Raw genomic sequence first — 25600 nt, 5'->3', positions numbered from 1 at the left:
AACAGACATTTTTAAAATATTCTGTATCGTTTTCACTTAACTAGACAATACACATTGCGGTCGGTTATGTGCTGACCACATCAGATTTTTTTTTTAATATTATTTTCCTTTCCTTGAACTTACTCGTATAATGTGGATGGAGTCAAATAAAAAATGTTTAATGAAATTTTTTATATATACTTAAAATACCAAGAGATGTATTGCAATATACTGTATATATATATATATAGGTAATCAAAAATTACTTTTTATCACTTGACTTAACTTGATAATTGAAATTTAATTAAGAGTTACTTAAAAAAAAATAAAAATGTAAATAGAATAAAATCGAAGGAAATTTCGAATGTAATAAAATTGGCGTCAGTTACTAAAGGAATTTATCTAATGTACCACTTTAATATTCGATATGTGAAAATCATTTCCGCACCTTATCTAGAGTATACAGCCTCTGCTTGATTGCAATATTTAAAATATAATATGGTACATACAGCGGGAGAAAATCAAATAATTTCAACAAAAAATTTAAAAAATTTAAAAAAGAATTCTGCTCTTTTACTAGCAGCTGACAAATCAAAAAAGTTTCCTTTTTAAAGAAATTGTACTAATTTTTTTAGGTGAAAATCACAAAATTAATATTAAAATATTAGAATATTTTAATACATTTTCAAAGGCTAATTCAGTTTAATTTATATCTTTATGTTATAGCATTCCAAATAACATGCTTATATCTACATATGCATATATCTACAGAAGAAAATTGTGTTCAAATGTCAAATGGATGAGCATGAATTTAAAAAGATATCAAATATTTTTATGTTTTCAAAATCCCAGATTAGAAGTACATATATATATATAGGTATATGTAAATTTTTAACAATATAGATACATATATTAAGTCATATTGAAATATAAATAAATGTACAATAGTTTCTGCTAAAATTTTTTGCAAACTAACCCAAAAAAAAAAATATAGTTATTATGTTATAAAATTGAAAAATAAACTTAAAATTTAATAATTCAGAAACTACTCAACCTTTTCCTTATACACATAATATAATACAATCCAAAACTTCAATAAAAATTTCATATAATATACATATATACATATGTATATATAAACATGAAAGTATTATTATATTTAAAAACATAAAAAAAAATAGTATAAATTTTCAAAATTTATATATATACTTGATGTTGGTATGTTTATGTGTACATACAAGCAATATTTATGCATATAACATTTTTATTAAATAAAAATAAATTTATAACTGTAACAGAAATAGAAATAATAAAAAAATAAAATACAAAAACAAAATAGCTTACATTTTAGAATCCTTAAAAAAACCCAGCACACACATGAAGAAATAAGTGTCCTTTTCTTATATTTGGCATATTTGGTATATATATATATGCTTGGATAATACTTAAGTTTAAACACGTTGTCATATAACATATTCTCTTATACATATCTGTATATATATACGTAAGTAAATACATTATTTTCTAACTGATACGCACCATTGAGAATTGAATATTTTGTATTCTGTGAGTACTATGACGTTTTTGTTCCGGTTTCTTTTTATATTAGAAAAAAAAAAAAACATATCTAAAATTTTTTAATGCTTTATCAGAAAAAGTTTTTGGTTCATGGGACCACAATTTTTAGATTTATATCATTTTCTAAAAGAGATTATCTATATTGTATAATATCTCTTTATAAGTATAAGTCTATTGTGTTTTGTTATATTTTTTTTTTGTTTGTTTTGTCAGATGATATTAAATATTGTATACACTTGAAACAAAGAATGAACTTATATAATGTACCATATTTTTAAAAAATAAACAGAGTATGTGAGATCAATAAGAGATCAGGAATCAATGGTCAGTATTAAATATATGAATCTATAGGGAATAATTGGAACAAAACTTAAATATTATGGAATTTTTGAAATATTTCAATACAATGCAGAATAATCTATATTTTCGGTATAAACATATTATATACATTATAATTATTATACAAAGCTTTAAAATTTAATCCATTATTGAAAATTTCTCATTTTTAAAATTGTAAATAATTTGGATTTTAAAAAAAAATTTGAATGAATAAAATTTTTTTTTGTTATTAAAATTTTTGCAATTAAATTAATCATTCGAATTTTAGACTCGCCCTGTACAAATAAATAACCACCATATATGGTCGTGCAATTCAAGAAAAAATAAAAGAAAAAAATGAAAATAATAAAGTTTACAATCATTTGTGGGGTCTTCTTTTCAATATAAACAAGTAATTTTAATAGAACTTTTTACTTTTATATTTTTAAAGAAATATAAACTTTTCGTATATATTTGTATAAGTTTTAACTTGAAATAAAAAAAATAAAAATAAAAACTTTTCACATTATTATAGCACATAATAAAATGTGTTTTTTATTATATAAATAAATTTAATATTGTTATACATATAACAGTTTATATATATAAGAAAAACACAATAATATATAAGAATAAGTAAAAATTTTATAATATTTTTAAAAAAATCATAGAAAAATATCTGGTTTAAGGATCAGAATTTCTGAATATATAACAACTAGTTCACACTTTTAAAACTGAACTCGATTTATTCAAAATTTTTACATCATATATACCATATGTGTATATAAAGTTGATTGAAAAAAAAATAAATGGAATATTCGTATACTTATACAAGAAATATAGAAACTAATTTCCTATGAATTTTATTTTAAAAAATCAGAGGTACTATTTACATTTATTTTACACGAAATAAATATAAATATTTTCATATTACTTATTCAATTCAACAAAATTATTAAATATTCCAAAATGATATTTACTTTTGAAAACTTTAATTATTAAATAATTCAGTTATAATTCGCTATAATAGCATTTTGAATTCGAAAATACTGTTTAAATATTCACGTAATGCAGTATAATTATTATGTCAAACTAATGAACCATATGGTATAACATCAATAATTCCTAAAATCTATATTATATACTCACTAATTCAAATCAAAATATTTCCTTACAAATTATATGCACATATATAAAATAAAAATAATTTATTTGATTTCATGTTCAATTTATTCAATTTCTCCATCTATTTAATGAAAAATTTTATTTTCAAATTTTTTTACCCCAAAATAATTAATTTAATATTTTGACATATGGAAAAATATTTCATATTTAGATAGATAATAAAATGACGATTGCTTAATTAAAAATTTTATCACGTTTTTTTCATATATGGTAAAAAATAAAATATAATAAATTAAATTCTCATCAATTTTCAATAATAATAATTTATTATTATTACTTAATAAATATTATTTGTATATTTGAAATAAAAATTGAATGGTTTAGAAAAAAAACTGGTTTCGGAAATTTAATTAAATTATGTTGATAACTAGAGAACTACGAGTATGTAGTTAAAAATAATGAAATTTTCCATCTTGTTTACCTAAAATATCTGTACGATTTTATGTTATTTCGATCGACGGTCACAATACCAGACGAAAGCCAATTCGAAAAAAGAACTGTAGCTTTGATAATATCCAAAAGGCAACAGACATTCCGACATCAAATTCTGTCAGAGATCCCGAGCTAAAATTATTGAAGAACCCTTCCGCGTCTATAGGAAGACAGTCAGAGTATATTACAGACAGACAGTCATACTGATTGGAACGCCCAGAAAATCTCATGAAGTCGAGTGTCCGTGGACTTGCCCATTCGATATGTGTGATATGATTACGAAAACTGAGTAGTCTCTAACCTGTCATTTACTTCACACCTTTGAGAACAAAAGAAGCCAAAATAATGTCTTAAATCTTTTTGATTGAAAAAATTTTAGAAGCCGCGAACTATTTTTTTGTTTGTGTTCTGAAACATACCCTCATACCAACATACGATTTTGTAGTCATACTGCAACATACCAGAGCTGTAGACGGTAAAAAGATATCGACAGCCAGTCCAAACAACGCCTTCGCTGATTATAAGATATTGTAGACTCTCTTCCGGCTCTCTCTCTTCTCTCTCTAGACCTTAGACTCTCTAATTGGAGACATCTGTATAATCTAAACGCTACTTTCTTAAATTCTCCAATTACTTCTTTAAGAATTTCTACAAAAAATATTTTTAAATTTCTTGATAAAATCTTTATTCGTCCCATCTTTCAAAACTATGAAAATAAGGACGTATTTTTTTGACAGAAAAACAATACATGAATAAATAAATGTATAACAATATGGAGTTCTTCTTAAAATTTCTATGTACACAATATAAAACAAACATAATAAAACATAAATTTTAAAAATTAATTTTCGATATAAAATATTAATAAATTTTTTTCTATATTAATTTTATTCTATTCTTTTTATATAATACCAAAAATATTGTATAAGATCAACACAATACGTGCATATGTTTGAGAAAGAAAATATTGTGTTATTTATATACGTATTCACATGTGTGTATATAACCAAAAAGTTTATTTCATTGTGGTATAAAATTAAATAAAGTTATTAAATTTTCTATAACAAAAGTTATTTTCAAACAAAAAAAAAAAAAAACAAAAAAAAATTCTCTTTCTTTTCAAGAAAAAAAAAAATCTATTTCGCGGTTGACTTCATAGAAAATTCCAACATCACAAAAAAAAAATGAAAAAGACAAAAAAAAAATAAAGAAAAACAAAACTCTTTTATAACTCCATTTTTCGAATTTTCTAGGCTTTTCTCTGCTTTTTTTTTCGCGTATTATTTTCTTTTTTCTTTAATAAATTTTAATAGGGTTATAAAATTTATATTATAGGTTTTTCATTAACTAAATAAAATTAAAAAGTTTTAAAACAAAAATTAGCAAGAAAAAAAAAAAAATAAAAGTTTTCTTATATCGTTTTCCTCAAGCACATTATAAATGACAATTAAAATATTAAAAGCATATTTTCCCTATATTATTTTATTATAACGCTTTATATTCAATGATCTTTGTACGAACATCACATACTTATATATAAACTATTAATTTTATACTAGGTACTACTCATATTATATGAAAAATTCCACAGTCTTGTATTATAAATATGTACGCAAATTTACACGTATTATTCATACATAGATATTATGCATGAACCTACAAGCAACCATACGAGTACTTAAATATTTTTGAGCTATAATAAAATTTTATACATGGTTTCATTCACATTTCAGAAATAATATTGTGCGTAGCGCATTTTTGTTCACATTATATACATACCACATATTAAAGACCGTATATAATGTATATATATGAGATTCGGATATATGGTATATATGAATTCGTAAATGTTTGTACCTAAAACTATGTATAAATGGTGTAAAAAAAGTTCAAAAAGAAAAAAACGCAAAGAAATAATATGAAAAATCAAAGTAAAATAATGAAATCTTGTTAAAAGCTTTTCTTTATAGTTTATAAGTAAATATAAATTACTTAACTGAAAAGAGTATTTAATTCTTTCTGTTTCTGTTTTTTTTTTTGTTCTCTACCAATATAATAGGAGCAGCACTGATATTATATACGTGTATATATATTTCCAAATATAATTTTATATATGAACTTTAATATTTCGTAAAATGCTTTAATATATTAAAATAGATTAACACACATAATATACATATAGGTATGCATTTATTAGTTTCTTTAAAACCACACATCGTATAATATGTATTAATATGCAATATAGGGTAAAAATTGTACTATATATATGCAATATAGGGTAAAAATGTATGCAATATAGGGTAAAAATGTATGGTCAAATATTAGAGATAACAAAATGGCTTGCTTAAGTAGAAAATTTTTTTGTATTTAATACAAATTTCAATGTAAATAAGAATATAATATAGTAGGGAAGTTTGTTGCTGCCTATATACAATAAAATTAAATCGATACGCATTTTCGATGTATTTATCGAATTTCAATCCATTATTAGATAAGTTTTTGGAAATGCTAAGAAGAACATGTTTTCAATTAGAATCTGAATAGAATAAGAATTGGTTATCAATTGGAATTTCAATTTTTTATTGATCCTTTTCGCATATAGCATTTATGTTAAATGTAAAATATTTTTAAATTTTTGATCATTCTTATTTAAGTTTACATAAGTTTTTATTATATTCTGAAAAAAAAAATTTTCCAGAGCTGAACCAAACAGAACTAAGTTTTCCTTTTGTAAATTTCTTTTTATTTTTTGTAATTTAAATTACTCTAATGGCGTGTTACTAAAAATAAAATAATTAATTTTCTTTTTCAATTTATTTCAAATATCCTACAAAATTTACAAATTATATACTATAACTGTCCATTAAAATGATATTCATTTAATAGTTTCTTTCAAATGCCTATTATCATAACCTTTTACCTTATATACCATCTATTTTGTTATCTAATATTTCAACATACATAAATACATATACATAGTTCATTTTATAGAATTTAGATACTTGAACGTTCTACATATATAAACTCTTATACACATAATAATAACAATAATAATAATAGTAATAATAATAATACATGCATATCTAAGCAGGATAATAGATATTATATTATATATGTATAGGAGATGAAATTACATTGATGTCAATTTTGACATATATGCGGAATATATTTGACATATAAATATATATACATATATGTATGTAGACAATAAAATGTAAATATAATATGGATATAAGCAAATATATCTCTAAGGACTCGTTATTTAAAAAAAAAAAAAAGAAGTTAAAAAATATATATACACATACACGCGTATATTAAAAAATTTTGTGATCCTTTATGCCTGTGAAAATTTTATTTTGTCTTTATACTTTTTTAGTTATTCTTATTTTTCTTTTTTATTCACAGTTTTCTTTCTTTTTTCATTTTCCATTTTTTTTTTTTGTTTCATCTTTCTCTTATTCGGTGTGTAATGAAAAGGAAGTAAATATATAAAAAGTGCTAAAGGGCATATCAAGTAATTACTTTTACAATACATTATGTCAAGATGATTTTACAGAAATGAAAAAAAAAAACAAGAAAAATAACATAAAAATAAATAGAGAAAGCAAAAAAAAAAAGAGAATATCGTTTATATTCCTTTTTTTTCTCTTTTTATTTTTCCTCGTGTTTCTGTACTTTTTTTTTGTTTTATGTGCATTAAAATGGAAAATTTGTTTTTTTCTTTTCACATATAATACATTTATATAGGTACAAAGACAATATACATATATACATTTTAAGTGTATTAGGTGCGTGTCTATGTGCATATATGCATAAGTTTATGAATAAGTATAGAAGAAAGATCACATTTTGTTTTATCACTGAAAAAGAGAAGAGAATATTCTCTGTTACTATGTTTTTTTCTTTCTTTTGTTTCATTTTTATAAATGGATGAAAATTGCACATATAAACACATATATATACACCTAAACAATATCAACAAAAAAAAAAACTAATAACCATATTTTCATTAAGAGAAAGATGAAATTGAACTTTCTATGCTCATACACACACTCCACTCTCTTTTGATATAACTATGTATATGATATATGTATGTATATATGTACAAGTATGATAATATAAATCGTAATAAATTAAAATTGGAAAATATTTTAACAAAATTAAATGTTATTATCATCAAAGTTTGTATTTTATTTCTCTTTTGTTCTTTTCAAGTCAAATAAATTATTGAACTATTCAGAGAAAAAAAAAAAAGTAATTTTGTTTTTTATTTTTAGAGAAAAGGAGGCTCTTTTGATTTTTAATGAAATTCTGTGTTGAGAAAGAAAAAATAATGATAAATTTTGAAAGCAGAGAATTGAAAGTAATTTCTAAAGGAATTTGGTAAGAAAAAAAAAGCTGGTACTTTAGAAGAACAATCACCTTTTGAGAATGAAAAATTATTCTATTTATTATTTTTAGAATTACCATTAGCTTGAAGACACTATTCCAACAGCTTAAAATCAAAGTCACTGAAAACTTATTCAAAACTATGAAACTAACAGTACTAAATTCCGAAATTTTTGTCGGTTTCCGAAATATTGTATTTCCGAAATTTTAAAATAAATTATGTGTTCTTAATGCTAGATCAAAAATCGATCAACTTATAGCAACCAGATTTTTCAAGAAAGTGGTAGTGATATGTTCATTGGTATATGTCATACTGGCGCTGGTTATTTTATCTAAACGTTCTATTAATTATCAACGAAATATAAATAATTAATGATAAGTCCTAATTATTTAATTTTAAAAAGGTTTTCCTTCTGAATTTGACAAAAAAAATTTACTATATTTAAGAAAATTATGTTAATTTACTAAAATTTGATGGCATTTTCTCGACAAATATAATCTTTTACACAACTATATAATTAATCTCTATACAAAAAAAAGAAAATTATTATATCAAAAGAATAAAAGTAATTATTTAATTTTTAAGCCAAATTTTATAATCCAACAATATAATCCGATGATATTTGCTAATTCCAAAAGTTATGAAAATGGAACTTTATAAATTCAAATTGCAAAAAGATTTGATTATTTACTAATTTTTTTTTTTTAAAAAACAACAAATTTATTATTTAAATTAAATTAAAATTAAATTGACCTGTTTTAGTGTTTTATTACAAATCATTACTATATGTATGTATATATACATATGTACATGAATTGAGTTTTTAAACTGAAATATAATTTAATTTAGCAATATAAATACAAAATATGCTTATATATATACAGAATTATTTACTTAAAAGCAAATATGTTTGTTGTCCAAATGATTATAAAATGAATATTTTAATATTTTTTTTATTATTTATATATAAATAGAAATAAAAAAACAAAAGATTATATTTACCATTTGAAAATATTTTTATTATATGAAAAATCATATAAGCAAATTCTATCTCCTACATATTATAACTCAATAATTTCAGTAATTATAAAGGTTATTTGTAATATTTTTTAATTTATTATGACCTACATATACTATACATAATATGGGTATATATATATAAAATAAATATTTGTAGATAAAAGAAAATTATATAATTGTAACCAAAAAATTCCAATAAATTAGCATAATTTTTTTGAAATTTAAAAAGAATAATAAATAATTTTTTTAACTTTTGAATATAGACAAAATCCTTTAAATATATAGATTACTACATATATAGTAAGTAATCTTTTATATTCTTATTTAATAAATTGTAAAATTTTTATTTATTATATGGGATTTGTATAAATTTATAGATACATTTATAGTATATAAGAATTTTATTAAAAAATGCAATAAATTTTAAATATAGATACTTGAAAAAAATTATAAAATAATAGCAATGTTATATAATTTATTGTCATGATGAGCTCTAAAACATAAAAATTTTGGGATTCCTCATTATTCGACTCAAAATTTTAGAACAATTTTCGTTATAAACTAACGTAACATACTTGCAAATTGTTCAAAAATTGTAAAGTACGCAAATTGTAAATGTGATATGATAAATCAGATCTAGGATAGGCCAATATATTTTTAAGTTTTTTGACCCAAGCCACTTAACATAATCATGGATTTCAGACTTAAATAAAATATCATGTTTTGAGTTGCCATATTATATAACACGAATTTACCAAAATTTAATATACATTTAAAATAATCATAGAATATTGATTTTAATTTATTTTTGACATTAAATGTTATACATATACATATATGTTTAAATTATATGTATAAAGAAATATATTATTCAGTATTACGTCAAACCTTATAAGCATTTATATATTTATGAATAATTGCATGTTTTAAGTATATTAAAGTGTAATATTCAAATTTATATTTTTTATATTATGCATATACTGCCGAAAACAAAAAAAAAACAAAATTAGAGCTCATTTATGGTTTCAATATCACATGTCATTCACAAGTTTACAAAAAGCAGAGAAAAATTTCTACATAATATATATAAGGTCACAGACACTTATGGGTGTAAAGAATGAATACTCGTATTATCATAAAACATAAACTCTTTTATATATTTATGTAGTTTTTTGTTATATCTTGTAATATCATTAAATGTAGTTATTATAGGTAATATAGTTATTTTTAAGTACATTAAATTTCCAATGACGCCACTGTATTTTTAATTAATAAAAGCAAATAACTGAAGTATAGAATCAAAGACCGACACATTTTAGATTATTAATTTTAATTTTTTATTTTGAATTATATAACCAGTCTTTTTATATTTTTTTTTCATGAATTTATTGGAATTAAGCAGTTTTAATTTTAATAACAAAAGATTCTTTATTTTCCTTTAAACAAAAAAATGTAGAAATATTCTACATTACAAAAATAAATTATGATTTGAAATAGCTACTCTGTGAAATAATTCAAAAATTGGAAAGATTTAGACTATTCGATTAGTAGCGTAATGCTAATTTTAACTTTTAAAATAAAAGAAATTAATTTTCAAAGAAATCAACAATAGATTCAAATTTTTCCTATATATTTATTTCAGAATTTTAGTAAAATAGTGGAAAAAATTTTAAAAATTCCTTTTTTAAAAAGTAAATAAGTATATTATATAATATTTTACATTCAATCAGTATAGGCAATATACTTAAAAAAATACCGGTATTTTCCTTTTTGTTTTTGAAATTCGATGTATTTATTAGATATGAAATTTTTATATTAAATATTTTGCTTAAAGCTTCTCTATGTATTCTACAAAACGTACTTCCAACTTAGTTTGTCTTTGTTTTATATTGTAAAATGATGGATACCTATACATTTAATATGTAAATAAGCAAAATTTACATGTATTATTTGAATTGTATACAACATGCTCCCTCTTTAGAATGAGCTTTCTTCAGCCTATTATACACAAACGTATAAAAAAATTTAACCATTGACTTGAAGGTATAGTATACATTTATACAAAACCTCACACCCTCTCTTATATTCATAATATTATATAATTTTAAAAAATATTATCATATTTTAAAAATTAGAAAAATTTTTTTTTAAATAATTGCAACCCAAATTTTTTAATACCTATATATAAGTATCGATATTATATAAATTTCATTTATTTGAAGTCTTTTGATGTTTTTAAACATGCTATAATAGTAAATAATATTACAAGAATATTATTTAAGAAAAGTGATGAAAAATACTTTAGGGTCCTTTTTTTAACATTCTTATTCATGTTAACTATGAAATAATAGCTTTTATATTATATATATAAATATATATATATATATATATATATATTGTATATTCTTTCAAGTATATATATATATATATATATTCTTTCAAGTATATATATATATATTTTTATATCTATATATATATATATATATACATATATATATACTTGAAAGAAATAAAAACGTAAAATATGCCGGAAGATAATAACATATATTATTAAATATGTAAGAAGAATCGGAAAAATATTTTATTGAAATTTCACTTTTTTTAAAAGCGAATTCCCAACTTATATATCTTATGTATACTGTATATGTACACATACAATAAGTACATTAATTATTTATAATATTATATGAATAAAATATACAATATGTTGTACATACAAGAGAGTTCTATATATGTTTGTATCAACATCCTATACACTTTTAAATTATAAATATTTAATGAATAATATACTAAAAATAGATTTGCATACTAAACTTTTAACAAGGAGATTTGTTTTCTTTTCATAAAATTATATAAGAAATAATTTCTGTTTTTTTAAAAAATCTTAAAGAAGAATTTACTTTCCATATACATATTTATCAAATATTTGCATAATCATATATATGTATATATTTATTAAAAGCATGTAGATATATAAAAATAGAAGCTAAACCCTTAAGCAAAATTATATAAAACAATTTGTGGTATGATAATTTCCATTCTTTTCATATGTATACCAATATTATGTAATTAAATAAAGAATTTCAAAAAAAAAAATATTTTTTTTACCAAGAATATAGCAAAATTCATAACAAGCATAGTTTGACTAGAATTCATTAAAATTGTTATAATGGTTAAACTAGAGTTATATTTAGGCGTCATATTGAAAACAAATCATATTATCTTCTTTTTGAATTTGTATTGTTAGTTGTATGCAAGGAAATTAAAAATTTTGTAAGGGACAAGCTATAGAATGTTTATTAATATAAAGAACTTGTATAATATTCTTGTTATTTCCCATTGAAATCATTTTTTTAAATGTTATACTTATATTATACTTAACAATATAATAGGCAAAAATACCGTCTTCAATATCTTATGTTTGCCTCAATATTCAATTCAAATACGTACTGTTATACTACAAATATGTTATGTATATTATGTAATTTATAACAATTATACCACAACTTTTTTTCAAAATTTTATATGTAAAAATTTTAAAATAATTATAAAATCAAAAATAATTTTACTTGACCTTGTTTTTTTGTCAATAACAAAATTAATAAATATAAATTAGAAAACCAATAGAGAATAAAAATGGAAAAAAAATTGATTTTTCTTTTAATTTAACGAATGAACTGTAAAAAATTTTTTAACATGATAAACATGTAAAATGTCATACAAACAAAAATATATACATATTTATAATATTACAATAAATTATACACATTAAAAAAATAGAGACAAATTAATTGAACCGCGACATTAAATTCATTTTTTTTTATTGAAAACGCTTAAAAATAAATTTTTAATCATAATATTTACATTTCTTTTATACATGTGTATGTATGTCAAAGAAATGTTATTGAATATATGAAATATATACATATATGAAATATTTAGTAGGTTAGGTTTATACAAAAATTTAATAAATAAAAATGGGATCACAGTATATAATATGTACATGGGGCTTCTGTTTGTTTAAAACGTAATTAATATGAAAAATCATCAAGATATTGAAATACGTCTGTCTGGAACGCGATATATTTGAAAAATTGTCAAATTTCTTAAAACATGTCTGTCTGGAATGCAATTTATTTATTAAATATGAAAATGTTGCTATTCTGGAACACAATTTTTATGAAAAATCATTAATTTCGTAAAATATGTCTCTTTAAATCACGACTGTAAAATTAATGTATTTCAAGTTGCAATTATTTGAAAATAAATTAAGTTTTCATATTAGATTTAAAAAAATCCAGGCTAACAAGAAGTACATACAAAATATTTTTCTTATTCATTAACATTAGAATTAAATTTTCAAGAAGTTTTTAATAACAAAAAATTGAGAATATTTCAAAATTTTTTTTTTAAAATAAAATCAAAGAATTTTGCGAGGTATAAACAAATTTAATTTAAATATTATTTAAAAAACGTATTTATATAATGCATGCATATCAATACATATTTACATATTCCTACTCAAAAATCATATACAATACATTAAAAATTTTTGTAAATGTTTATTTTATATGCATAATATTAAAGATTACATTCTTTATGCAAACTCATCCAAAAAAAAAAAAAAACAAAAAATCTTCAATTCAAATGAAAAAGTTATTACATAGCAACATTCTATACATACTTATATACTTTGCACTTTACATTTTATTATTTAATATAAATTTTGTTTAAAAGAAAACAAGTAAACCTTTTAAAATATTAAGCTCTGCAAAAAAGGTCATTTCAACCCAAAAAAAAAATAAAGAAGAAAAAAACATTAAATCATATTTTTAAACAACCCAATATGGTCTAAATTCAATATTTTATTTAATGTAATGATGTTTTACATTAAAATATAAGTACCTATTCTACTCATTGAATTAATACTGATAAATAATTCACGGTGATTATTGTAAAGATCACAATAAATGCTCGAAAATGGTCTAACCAAATATATATTTATGAATAAGCAATGTAAACATTGAAATAATAATTATATAATTATTTTTGCGAATGAATATAAAAATATTGGTAATTAATATTAAAAATTATTTCCTACTTAATCAGACTGCTTCCCTTATACGATCATATTTTCTATTAATCATTTATAGTAAACAAAATTTTCAAATATTGAAAAAGACATAAAATGAATAGTTTATGACATGATGCCATAAATTTTAAGATATTCTGTATTCTATTAATATTATTTTTTAATACACTCTTTATACCATAACAGATAAATATCACGAACGCGTTTGTGAAATTTCAACTTGTTCATATTATATTCTTCTTGAGTTTATGCACTCTTCGTCTTGGAAAATAATTTAGAAAGAGTTTTTGGAAATTGATTTAAAAGAAAGGTAAATATTAATTATATGAATTATAAAAAATAAAAAATGTATAAAATATAATCGCAAATCTTGTTACGAACACTAAAATTTTCACTTACTCACAATCTTATTCCACATTAAGGAAACCACATTCATATTTTTAATTGCTTCGAACTTTTTATATTTATAAATCTTTAACTCACAAAGATATAATATCGAACTCTAAAAATAAGAAATCATTCTGCAGTTACAAAACTTGATCTTTATTCATCACAAACATTCTTTCATATAGCTATACAAAAATTTAAATAAAAAATATATACATAGTATTAAAATACAAAATTAAGAAAAAAAAAAACCGGCTCAATTTCTTTTGTATACCTGTTATCAAATTACATTCCAAAATATTAATAAAAATATATTTTTATTCTCATATACATACATTCATATATAAATTATATAAAATGCAAAAAAAAACATACTTATAATTTTGCAGAACAAACCTATATAATAAAAATTTATGGTACCCTTACACACACAATATACGTATTGTACGTTATATGTAACTTTCCGGTGTGCTGCCCTTTCTTTCATGCCACAAAAATAATGATGTTGTCTTAAAAGAAAATATAATTTTTTTTTTGGTTTTATTTTTGCTTTTTTTTTCCTGTTCGTTTTTGTGTTTTTAAAATTGACAAGGCTTATAACTAACATTGACTCTTCCTATAAACTTTTTCTTGTTAAAATGGTTACATATACCAACCGAAAAAAAAAAAACCAACTTAAGTATCAACATACCATCATAAGGATTCTTTTTTAAGTGAGAGCATGTACACAAACATATATACATATATATATTTTCTTATTTATTATAACTTATGTCAAGGTTAACATTAAAAAAAAAACAAAATAACCAAATATTCTTAATATAACGAGTAAGTATACAAAAAAAAAATGAAAAACAGAAAGTCTAATTTAAACTTTTTAACATGACATTTTGACTGAAGACGTAAATATATACATATATACAAAAAAAAAACTTAAAAACAGAGAAAAATAAAAATTCATAATTTACTGAGAGAAGAAAAGAAATTATATTTTTTAACAAGAAAATATTAAAAAACAAAAAAATAATCAAAACGAAAATATGATGAAAATTGGAGAAAATCCAAAAAAAATTTTCCTTTTAAATTTTGATGGTACACACGAAAAATTATAAAAATATAAACTAATTTTTTTTTTCTTTGTATATAGAATACTAAAAATTCGCATCCTTTTTAGAATTTCTTATTTTCTTTTTTTGTGTTTACCCTATGAATATCCACTCAACGATGAATATACTTCATATTTCTACTCTTCAAGCATTTGGGATTTATCATCAGGTATAAGTATATATAAATTTTCTTGTTATAATCTTATACAATGAGTGCGTACCTAAAACGACAATATAACATAGAATATTTTATTCTCTAGAAATCTTATTAATATTAAAGATATATTGCTACTGTCTGTGCCGGGATAATTATATATATATATATACATTTAAAATATATGTAGATGCAAGTATGAATATAATATTTTTCTATTATTTTGATTTTTCATACTTTTTATACTTGTATATACAAGTACTTTTTTTATTTTAAATTCTTTTTGATTATAAAATAACTTAGATCAATTCTAATACCTGCAAATATACTTAATAAAATCTTATATACATATGTGAATTGGTAGGTTTACTTGAATATATATATAATAAACAAAAAAAATATATAATAATAATAACAATATCATCGTCCTTCTGAATGAATTTATAGAACTGTGAAAGTCAATCTTTTGTATAGTGTAAAAAAAAAAGCAAAAGAAACAAAAAATAAATAAATTACTTATATTGCATATTATTCTTAAAATGTTTACATAAGCGAATAAATATAATATATATATATATATATATATATATATATATATATATATATATATATATATATATATGTTATATATTTATTTTGTTTTTAATAATTTGTTATATTCATAGAAAATATTTTTATACCCGTTCCTTATTATAATAGAACAACATACTTTATTATATAAATAATATCCATTGAACGCATCTAGAAAAAAAATTTTATATAGTATGCATGTATACATAATATATATATGTATGTAAATATTAAAAAAGATACATGATGTATATATGCTTAGTGAACAGCATTTCTGTTATACGTGACCCCATGTAAAAGATTATTATATTTAAATAAAAAACCAAAACAAGACAAAAAAAAAATTATATAATTATAGTACAAGAGGTTCTTTCTACGAGTATAATTTTTCGAATTATACACAATTCCGAGAAATTTTTTTAATAAAATCAATTTGATACTCGTAGCTCCGTATACTTAGCATTTAATTGTTTAAATCAAAATACTATATAATTTCGTAAGGTATCGGAACAAGTCACCACCGGGCCTGATGTTAGTATACGAGTATCGCATAAAACGTATATATTTCCTTCATTATATTTCCTTCATATCGGAATTTTTCATGTTTGAAAAAACGGGATATTTTTTGTTATATGAAGACGGTTATTTTAATTCTAATGTACCATTATTTATGAGTTCTAAAACAATATTCGATCATAGAATCTTATTTTCGAATAATCTCATTAAAAACTTCTGAAGAAAAATACTTTATTATATATTGAATCGGTGGAAAATTTTTTGGTACGCCCAATAGTGTTGGCACCAATTGAATCAATTAGGTCTGGTAAGAAATTTGTTTGGAAATAAATCTAAAATGAATTAATAATGTGCACACAAAACTGTTAAGTCCCAAAAATCTTAATTTTTTACATTATTAACAAATTTCGAAACTTGTTTCATTTATTATGAACAAATTTCTCAAAATATAAAGTTGTTATTGAATTGTGGTATATAATTACAAATTCAATATATTCCTAATTAAAATCATATTTGCTAGCAAAAAATAAAATCTATCAACAAATTACAATTATATCCTTAAATAATTTTAATAAAATATCAAATCTCAATATAATTAAATCCTAAAAATAATATAAAACCTCTAGAACTAAGTATATATATATATATATTAATAATATATAAACTAAACTCGCAATTGATCAAACCAATTTTAACCATGAAACCATGAACATTTCAAAAAAACAAAAAACAACATAGAAACATGAAACAAAACAAGAAAAAATCATAGAAATGGGATGAAAAATGTAATGATGGTATTCAACCCTTACTATAAGTATATGTATACATATTTATGTATACAGAATTAAAGGATATAATAAGAAAAACAAAAACAAAAAATAAGTGTGTTTCTTTATTTTTTTTTATACATATAATTTTTCCTTTATTATTTTTATTTTCTTTTTTGTTTTATTTGAAATACTTGCAGAGAAAACATCGTCATGTAATTTATAACATGATAGGATATTAGAAATAAAAACACATACCTATATATACTGTATTTACATAAATGAATGTAAGGACTTAGATATACATTCCTTCACATTTTTTTTTGTTCTTATTTCATTTTATTCTATTGTTCTTGTTTTTCTTCAATATAAATTCTTTCACTGCGTTTAATACTACTGAAACAAAAACAAAACATTTACCACACCGCCATTCCAAATTTTTTTTTTCCTTGTTTTTTCTTGTTATACAAAATATCAGTAAAATGAATAGCCCATACTGTAATAATATACATATACTTTAGAAAATTTTCAAAAAAGATCTTATAGAAAACATACTTTTTATATTTTAAATATATTTATATACTTAAGTAGATATGGGAATATAAAATGCAAAAGGAAGTTGTTGTTAAATAATAAATTTTTAATAATTATTATATGGAAGGTGGAGAGTTAAAAATTTTGATAAAAAAAAAAAATTAAAATTATTGAAATAATTTTGAGCTAGACTCAAATGTATATAGTTTGCATAATTTTGAATTGAAACTACTTAATAAGGAAATCCAAGTTTTTTCGAAAATATGTAAAAGCCGGGGAATTAACATAAAATCAGTCCTAAAATAATTGTATTGTATAACACTGTAAATTAAAGTATGAGCGGTTGACAAAACTTTATAAATTTTTTATGAAAAGTGTGAAAAAAGATATAGAAAAATTTCCATGAAAACAAAAACTTCTTCAAAAAATTAAATTTAAATATTAACACAAATTAAAAAAGTTTTAAAATGTTCAAATTTAAATGATTCATCCAAGCCATCTTGTATTACAATTACAATACAATCATAAATTCTATAATGACAAGTTATATCGTAAAAATTCTGTAATGTACAAAATACATAACATTATATACAATTCAGGAAAAGCATGATTAATTTAATACAAAGAAGAGTGGTCACTTATAAGAATGCTTACATACATATATGAAAAATTTTTTTAGTCCAATTAACAATATCAGAGACAACGAATAATATTAAAATTTTATAGTTTCCTTTTTTTATAAAAATAAACGAATACTAAAATTCCCGACAATATTTGCAAAAATTAAGTAATACGATATTTAAATATGTAAATTTTCATATATAAAATATTCAAATATAGAAGAACATGATAATTCATTTATGTACTTACAATACTTATATAAAATATCCTTATGAAAATTTACTATATATAACATAATATATAGCAATACATAATTTATATAATTATAATATAACTCAATACATAATTTTATTTCATATGTATATATACATTTAAGTACAATATATTCTCATATATAATATCCTTCTAACAGAAACGAAATTCTATATATTCTATTAAATAAAAAATTATAGAAAATTTTTACAAATTTCGTTTATAATAACTTTATAATCTATACATTAAAATTTATATATGTATTATACTAAGTACATTAAACATAATGTATATTCGAACAATTTATACATATAAATATATAATTTTTTCGAATATATAAGAATAATAACAATTAAATAAAAGCAAGAGAATTTAGCACACAAATTTTATATTATTTTGTTGGTTTTTTTTTTTCGTAAATTGAATATAAGTTAAAAAAAAAATTTCTAGGATTTTCATCTGCTTTTAATAATATACATACATATAAATGTAGATGCATATCGTATATAATATATAAGTTTTGATGATTTCTTAAAATAAATATTTGAAATTAAAATTTATTATATAAAATTTATAACAAAATTTAAGTAAGTATATGTATAATTATGTATATATACATATATTTCATATTGGAGAGAGTATACCCTTTTATAGTGACAATTTTATTTAAATCGAAATGGATTTTTGAGAGTTATACATATATATAATATATTCGTAATACCTACTTTTTATTCCTTATATTCATAAAATATTTTTTCCCCTTTTTTTTTTTTTATTTCGCTCATATTCTTCGAAATTTTTTGATATGAAAAATTGGAGTAAATATATTCATACACATATGTATATATATACTACATACTTTATTATATATATTCACGTCTATTTCATATATACTGTTATATAAATACATACTTTTATATATATATATATATATGAAATCATACTTATGTAGGGCATGCGCGTATTAAATTATATCAAGTATATTCTAGCGAAAATTATCGTGTCAACATATATGCAATGATTATAATATTATAAATTTTATATTAAATTTTATATAAATTCGGAATATTATAACAGTAATGTCTAGTTTTGTAATTTTAATATGTATAAATATAAATATATGAAATAACAATTTTACAAAATTTTATAATATAGGAATGTAATAATAAAAAGAAGAGGAAAACTATTATTAAATTGTAGAAATAATAAATGTATAAAAGAAGTTTAATAACTTTTTCATACTATTCACTTATTACTCGAATATATTATAATATTTTATTTTAGTTTAAAAAAAAAAATATAAAGAAATGTTCTTGACGACATTGCACATTAATAATATTCAAGTAATAAAATATATTTTAAAATATTTATATTATATAATAAAATTATTTTGTAGAACATAATTTTTTTTTTATAATAAAAAATTTTTATTGTAAAATATTTCATCCTATATATAATATATATGCAAATGTATATATGGTTTTACTCAGAAATTTTTCCATTTAAGAATTACAAATACTATAATATTAGACAGAAATTAAGTTTTAAAATTAAAATCAATATAATATATAACAGTTTTGATTTCTTTTATATTTATTATAACTCATTTTTACTCATATTGTTCTGTAATTGAAATTTCATACTTTAAATATTAAAATCAGTATTAGAATATCAAATTAAACAGAACTGAAATATACATATAATTAACAACCTCCATATATTAAAATTCCAATAAAATCGAATTTTAAATTTAATTTCATATAAATATATGCTAATTACTTCTTACAATTTTATTATATACTAACATACTAAATTTTACTACTGTATAACTCGAAAAAACGAAATTTTTATTCTGATGACCGAGTATTCTGATCAAATTTTAGTCACAATAATTTTACATATTTTACTAAAATGTATTTACTCTTTCTTCAAAATATGTATATATAATAAATATGTATAACAAATTGTACTTACAATAACAATAAGTAATCTAAGTTATCCACCCACTTATATGTGTTATTTAATTAATAACATACAATTTTTTTATTAATTAGTAGACCGTCGCATATTTTCAAACGAAATTTTGTAAAATTTTGAAAGAGTGGTATTTTTATATTTCTAAATGAAAGTATTTTATTTTATGTATTTTAGAAAACTACTGCCATAGTGGTTACATATTTTGCTTAACATCAATTGAAAATTAATAAACTAGTTATACAATACTTCTACAGTTGTAAAGAAAGTTTTTTTTCGTTAAAGAACTAAAAATAATAATTTAGATATTTTTATAAACATCATATACTTAAACAAACGCTTGATAATTTCTTATTATTTTATACAATTTGTGTTGTAACATGATCTGTATGTAAATATTACAAATTTAAGGTGTGTAAAGTTGGTTTGAAAATTTTGCTTTTTATTTAAAAAAAATTTAGAATGCATAGCTGATTTACATATATAGTAATATATATTTACTTAATATATAAAATCGTAATCAAATAAAATTAAATGTGAATTGAGATATGGAATTTTTGATATAGTTTTTCTTTAACCTCATTTTTTATACAAATCAAACATTGTAATATTCGAAAACGTGAAGAAAATGAAATAGAATAAAATAATGTTAGATCACATTAGAAAAAAACATATATATATATATTTACGCCTCATTAGCTGATTAATCATGGGTCTAAGAAAGCAATTTGATAAATTACTATATTATATGACAGATTTGTTACCAAAATCTATAGCCATCAATACAATACACACGTCTTACTTTTACAAGAAATTCTTAATAATAAAATATTTTACATTTAATATGGTCAATATAGTATCATATACAAAAGTCATGTAGACTATTAATTAGTTTTGAATTTATTCAAAAAATTTTCAGTTAAAGTATTTCATACAGACTAAAATGTAATAACTTTGAAATAACAAAATTCAAAATCAAATTTAACAAAATATTTAATTTATACATACGAGTATATACAATATGCTTATTGCATTATACAGCGTCGGGTCTTTTCTCTTGTATTCCTTATATATATCAATATCAAGATTAATTTATAAATATTTAATACATATATTATTTTAAATTTTATTAAAGCAACCATGTAATTCAGAGGTTCGAAAGCTTTTTTCTCTCGTAGACCCCTTATCATGTTTTTCAATTTTTGATAGACCTCCTGCTACATTTTTTGATAAATTTAAATTTCTAACAGTAGCAAAATACACCTATAATGTGAGCGAGGTAAATAAAAAACTTATTAATTTAATTAATATTTTTTCGTAGACCCCTAGCAAGTCTATATTCATGGACCCCTGGGAGTCTATATAGGATACTTTGGGAATCTCTGATGTAATTGAGCATTGCAAAATTTTATTTTTACAAAATCTCATTTCCTACTTTTATTACGTAAATTAAAAATTTAGAAATACATTTCATATAAAATATAACACTTATATATATATCAAATAATTATTTCAAGTAAAAACAAAACACTAACAATATTTCCATAATGGTGAATATTCAATTTTAACCTCAATTTCTTTTTTTACTATTATCCTTTTATCATACATATTCGATTCTAACCATAAATATTATTTTAATTTGTACTATATATTATTGTACCTAAGTAAATATATATATATATAATAGCGGGTAAAACGATTTTTTATTTTACATAATTATTATTTTTTTTTTTAATTTAAAATTGTTATTTTTAAGAAATTTTTATTTATAAAAAAAATTATATTATATTAGATTTATATTTGATATATATCAATTATATTATATTATATTAGATAATTGATATATATTAATTGTGTAATTAAAACTTACCTCAACAAATCCAGAACTGCTAACCAATAATAGAGCTGACAATATCGTTATTAACATCATATTTATTTTATTTTTATGTATATTTGTATATATATATATAATAAATTAGTAATATATTATATATATATCGTCAGTTTATAATATTATTTATTGTATATATATATATAAAAAAATTTCCTTTATATTATTGTTTTTTACTATATTTTGTTTATTAAATTTTTCACAAAATTATAAAATAAAATATTTTATATATTTAAAATATCCTTTATTTATTATGATATTTTTTTTTTTAATAATCTGCTTAAAAATTTTCTTTGCTGAAAAATTATTTTCAAAGTTTTTCTTTTATGTTGTTCCAAATACATACAATATGTAATATTAACTTTATTTCAAATGAAAACGCAAAACAAAAAAATAAAATAATTTTTAAAAATTAAGTGAAAAAATAAGTAAAATTTAATAAAAATATTTAAAAAAAAAGCTACTAAAATTGAAAATAATTATTTTATTGAATTTATAATTAAAAAAATTTTATTATTATTATTAAAGTTAAAAACACAATAACACAAACAAACAAAAAAAAACAAGTCAAATTAAAAAATTTATTTATTTTTTTTTATATAATCTTTTTGTATAACAAAAAAATATAATATAATTCTACACTGCTGTCATTTAGTAATAAAACAAGGCGAGTATAAAAAACGCATTTTACAAGAAAAAAAATTTTTTTTGTATAACACTTATATACAACTATGTATGTATAAAAAAATATATTAAATATTTATATAAAATATTTTAATATATTATTGATAAATATATTGGTACATATTTATATAACATTATATATGAACGTATATATATATATATATATATAAAATGATATTGTATGTGATTTAACTACAGAAATCTAGTAACTAGAAAAAGAAAATTCGTTATCGATTTTTCCTTTCGTATAATTTTATTATTATTATTTTTTTTTTTCAACACATTAAATATGTAAGTATATTTTTTTCTTCTTTATGCTATTTGTTTATTATTTATTTATTTATTTTATATAATGTAAGTACATATATATAAAGATATATATATTATATATATATGTATGGGATTATGAAAAATATAGATTTTTCTTCAATTTTTGTAATTGTTCCACAAAACAAAAACACAAAATTTTACGTCAGCGTATAATAATTATAAATTTTAATATTTAAATTATGCATGTACTCAATAGAAATATAGAATTTATATACATATTATATAAATATTTTATTTATAATATACTTGACATAAATGTATGCATGAATATATGTATATCAAATATAATTAGTATAGTTAATTTTATATTTATTTTGAAATAAATACTATATTCTTGTACAAGTAAGTCAAAGGTATTAACAAATAAAATTACACTTTTTGTTTTGTTAAAAATTCACATTTAATATACGCAAGAAAAATTGAAAAAAAAAAGAAACCAGGATTTTTTTTTATTCAACAACACAATCAAATATACAAAATTATTTTTTTTTAATTTATTTATTTATTTATTTTTTATATAATTATTATTTCCTTATATTTTACTATATTTTTTTTTATTATTAAATTTCTTTTAAGAAAATTAAGAAATAAAATTATATACGACGATTTATGTAGAAAGTTTTCCTTTTTCTTTATATCAAAAAAAAAAATTTTTTTTAAGCAAAATAAAAACTCTCAATGACTGTTATAATATGAGAGTAGAATGTTTTTAGTCATTGTATGACTGTATGAGAGAGGAAAAACGGAAATTTAAATAAAATTTCCCTTTTTTATATTTCTTCTAATTTTTATATTTCATTTGTTTTCTATTATAGTTTTTTAATATATAAATCAAAGATATTGCTACTTTTATAGTGTATATTTATGTACACATGTACGAGTTTGTGTCATCGAATTTTTTTTTCCCTAAAAGGTTTCTCCTATTATTTGCCTTATTAATTTTATTTATTAAATATCATTGGTCTATTTTCGAAAATATTCTCAAACAATATTTTCTATTTTCGAATATGGGAAAAATTTATTTTTATTTTTGATTTTTCTAAATGAAATTTCAGTGAACAATAGTATATTTCTTTTTTTACAAAAATACAATAAGAATAATAGAGAAAAAAGAGATGGTTTTAAAAAACTAGCAAGTTTCGGAAGAAACGAATGCAAGCCGAACAATAACGTTTTTAACAAATACAAATTTTTATATGATGAGAAAAGGAAAAAGATAACACACACACAAATAGAAAAAAATATTAATAATAATTTTGTCTTTTCGTTCTTTCAATTTCCTTTCTCTCTCACAGTAATTCTTAAAATTCTTGATCCTTTTTTTTCAAAAATATTTCTAAATACACACACAAGTTTCTTATTATATTTTTACACTTTAAAAAAAAATTTTTTTTTCTTATTGTAAAAAATTTTCTGTAAATTTTCAATTTTTTTTTTTCAATGATTCATTGAATATTGATTTCGCCGGATTTTAATTTTTTTTTTCATTGAAATATTAAAAATTTATTAAAAACTTTTAATAAATTTTTACATGTTTTTTATTACTTAATAATTTTACACAAATATTCAAATATTTTCTAAATTTTAATATTTTACAATTAATTTTATTTTTTTTATTTTCAATTGAAAAAAAGTAATAATAAAAAAAATTGGTTTTTGTATTTTACCGTAACGCCAAAATTATATGACCGAAACGTATGTCGTCTGCTATAACTCTAACTACGAAAAATGCAAATTTTTTATTTGGTCAGAAAAAAATATGTATGTATGTAGATAAAAGTACGAAACGAAATAGGAGTAAAATATTATTGTGTATGAAT

General features: G+C 20.1%; 1 protein-coding gene across 4 annotated transcripts in view; it reads right to left on the bottom strand.

The window, feature by feature from the left end:
• LOC129607672 (amyloid-beta-like protein) overlaps positions 1-25489 on the bottom strand; it is a 152919-nt gene extending 127430 nt beyond the window's left edge. The window contains exons 1-2 of one of the 4 annotated variants that reach the window (XM_055518820.1): positions 25448-25489; positions 22746-23062 (exon numbers count right to left, since the gene is read on the bottom strand). In XM_055518820.1, the coding sequence (XP_055374795.1) occupies positions 22746-22805 (60 nt within the window). In that variant the 5' untranslated portion in view covers positions 22806-23062; positions 25448-25489. Of the gene's footprint in view, positions 1-22745; positions 23128-24153; positions 24287-25325 lie in introns of those variants that run through there. The other 3 variants (XM_055518821.1, XM_055518822.1, XM_055518824.1) reach the window with 3 other exon arrangements.
• Positions 25490-25600: the final 111 nt, after the last annotated feature.

The sequence above is a fragment of the Condylostylus longicornis genome, unplaced genomic scaffold (genome assembly GCF_029603195.1).
Source record: "Condylostylus longicornis isolate FDR11 unplaced genomic scaffold, ASM2960319v2 ptg000028l, whole genome shotgun sequence".
Lineage (NCBI taxonomy): Eukaryota > Metazoa > Arthropoda > Insecta > Diptera > Dolichopodidae > Condylostylus > Condylostylus longicornis.
Note: the sequence above shows the minus strand (reverse complement) of the source record. Positions and strands in the feature narration are given on the sequence as shown.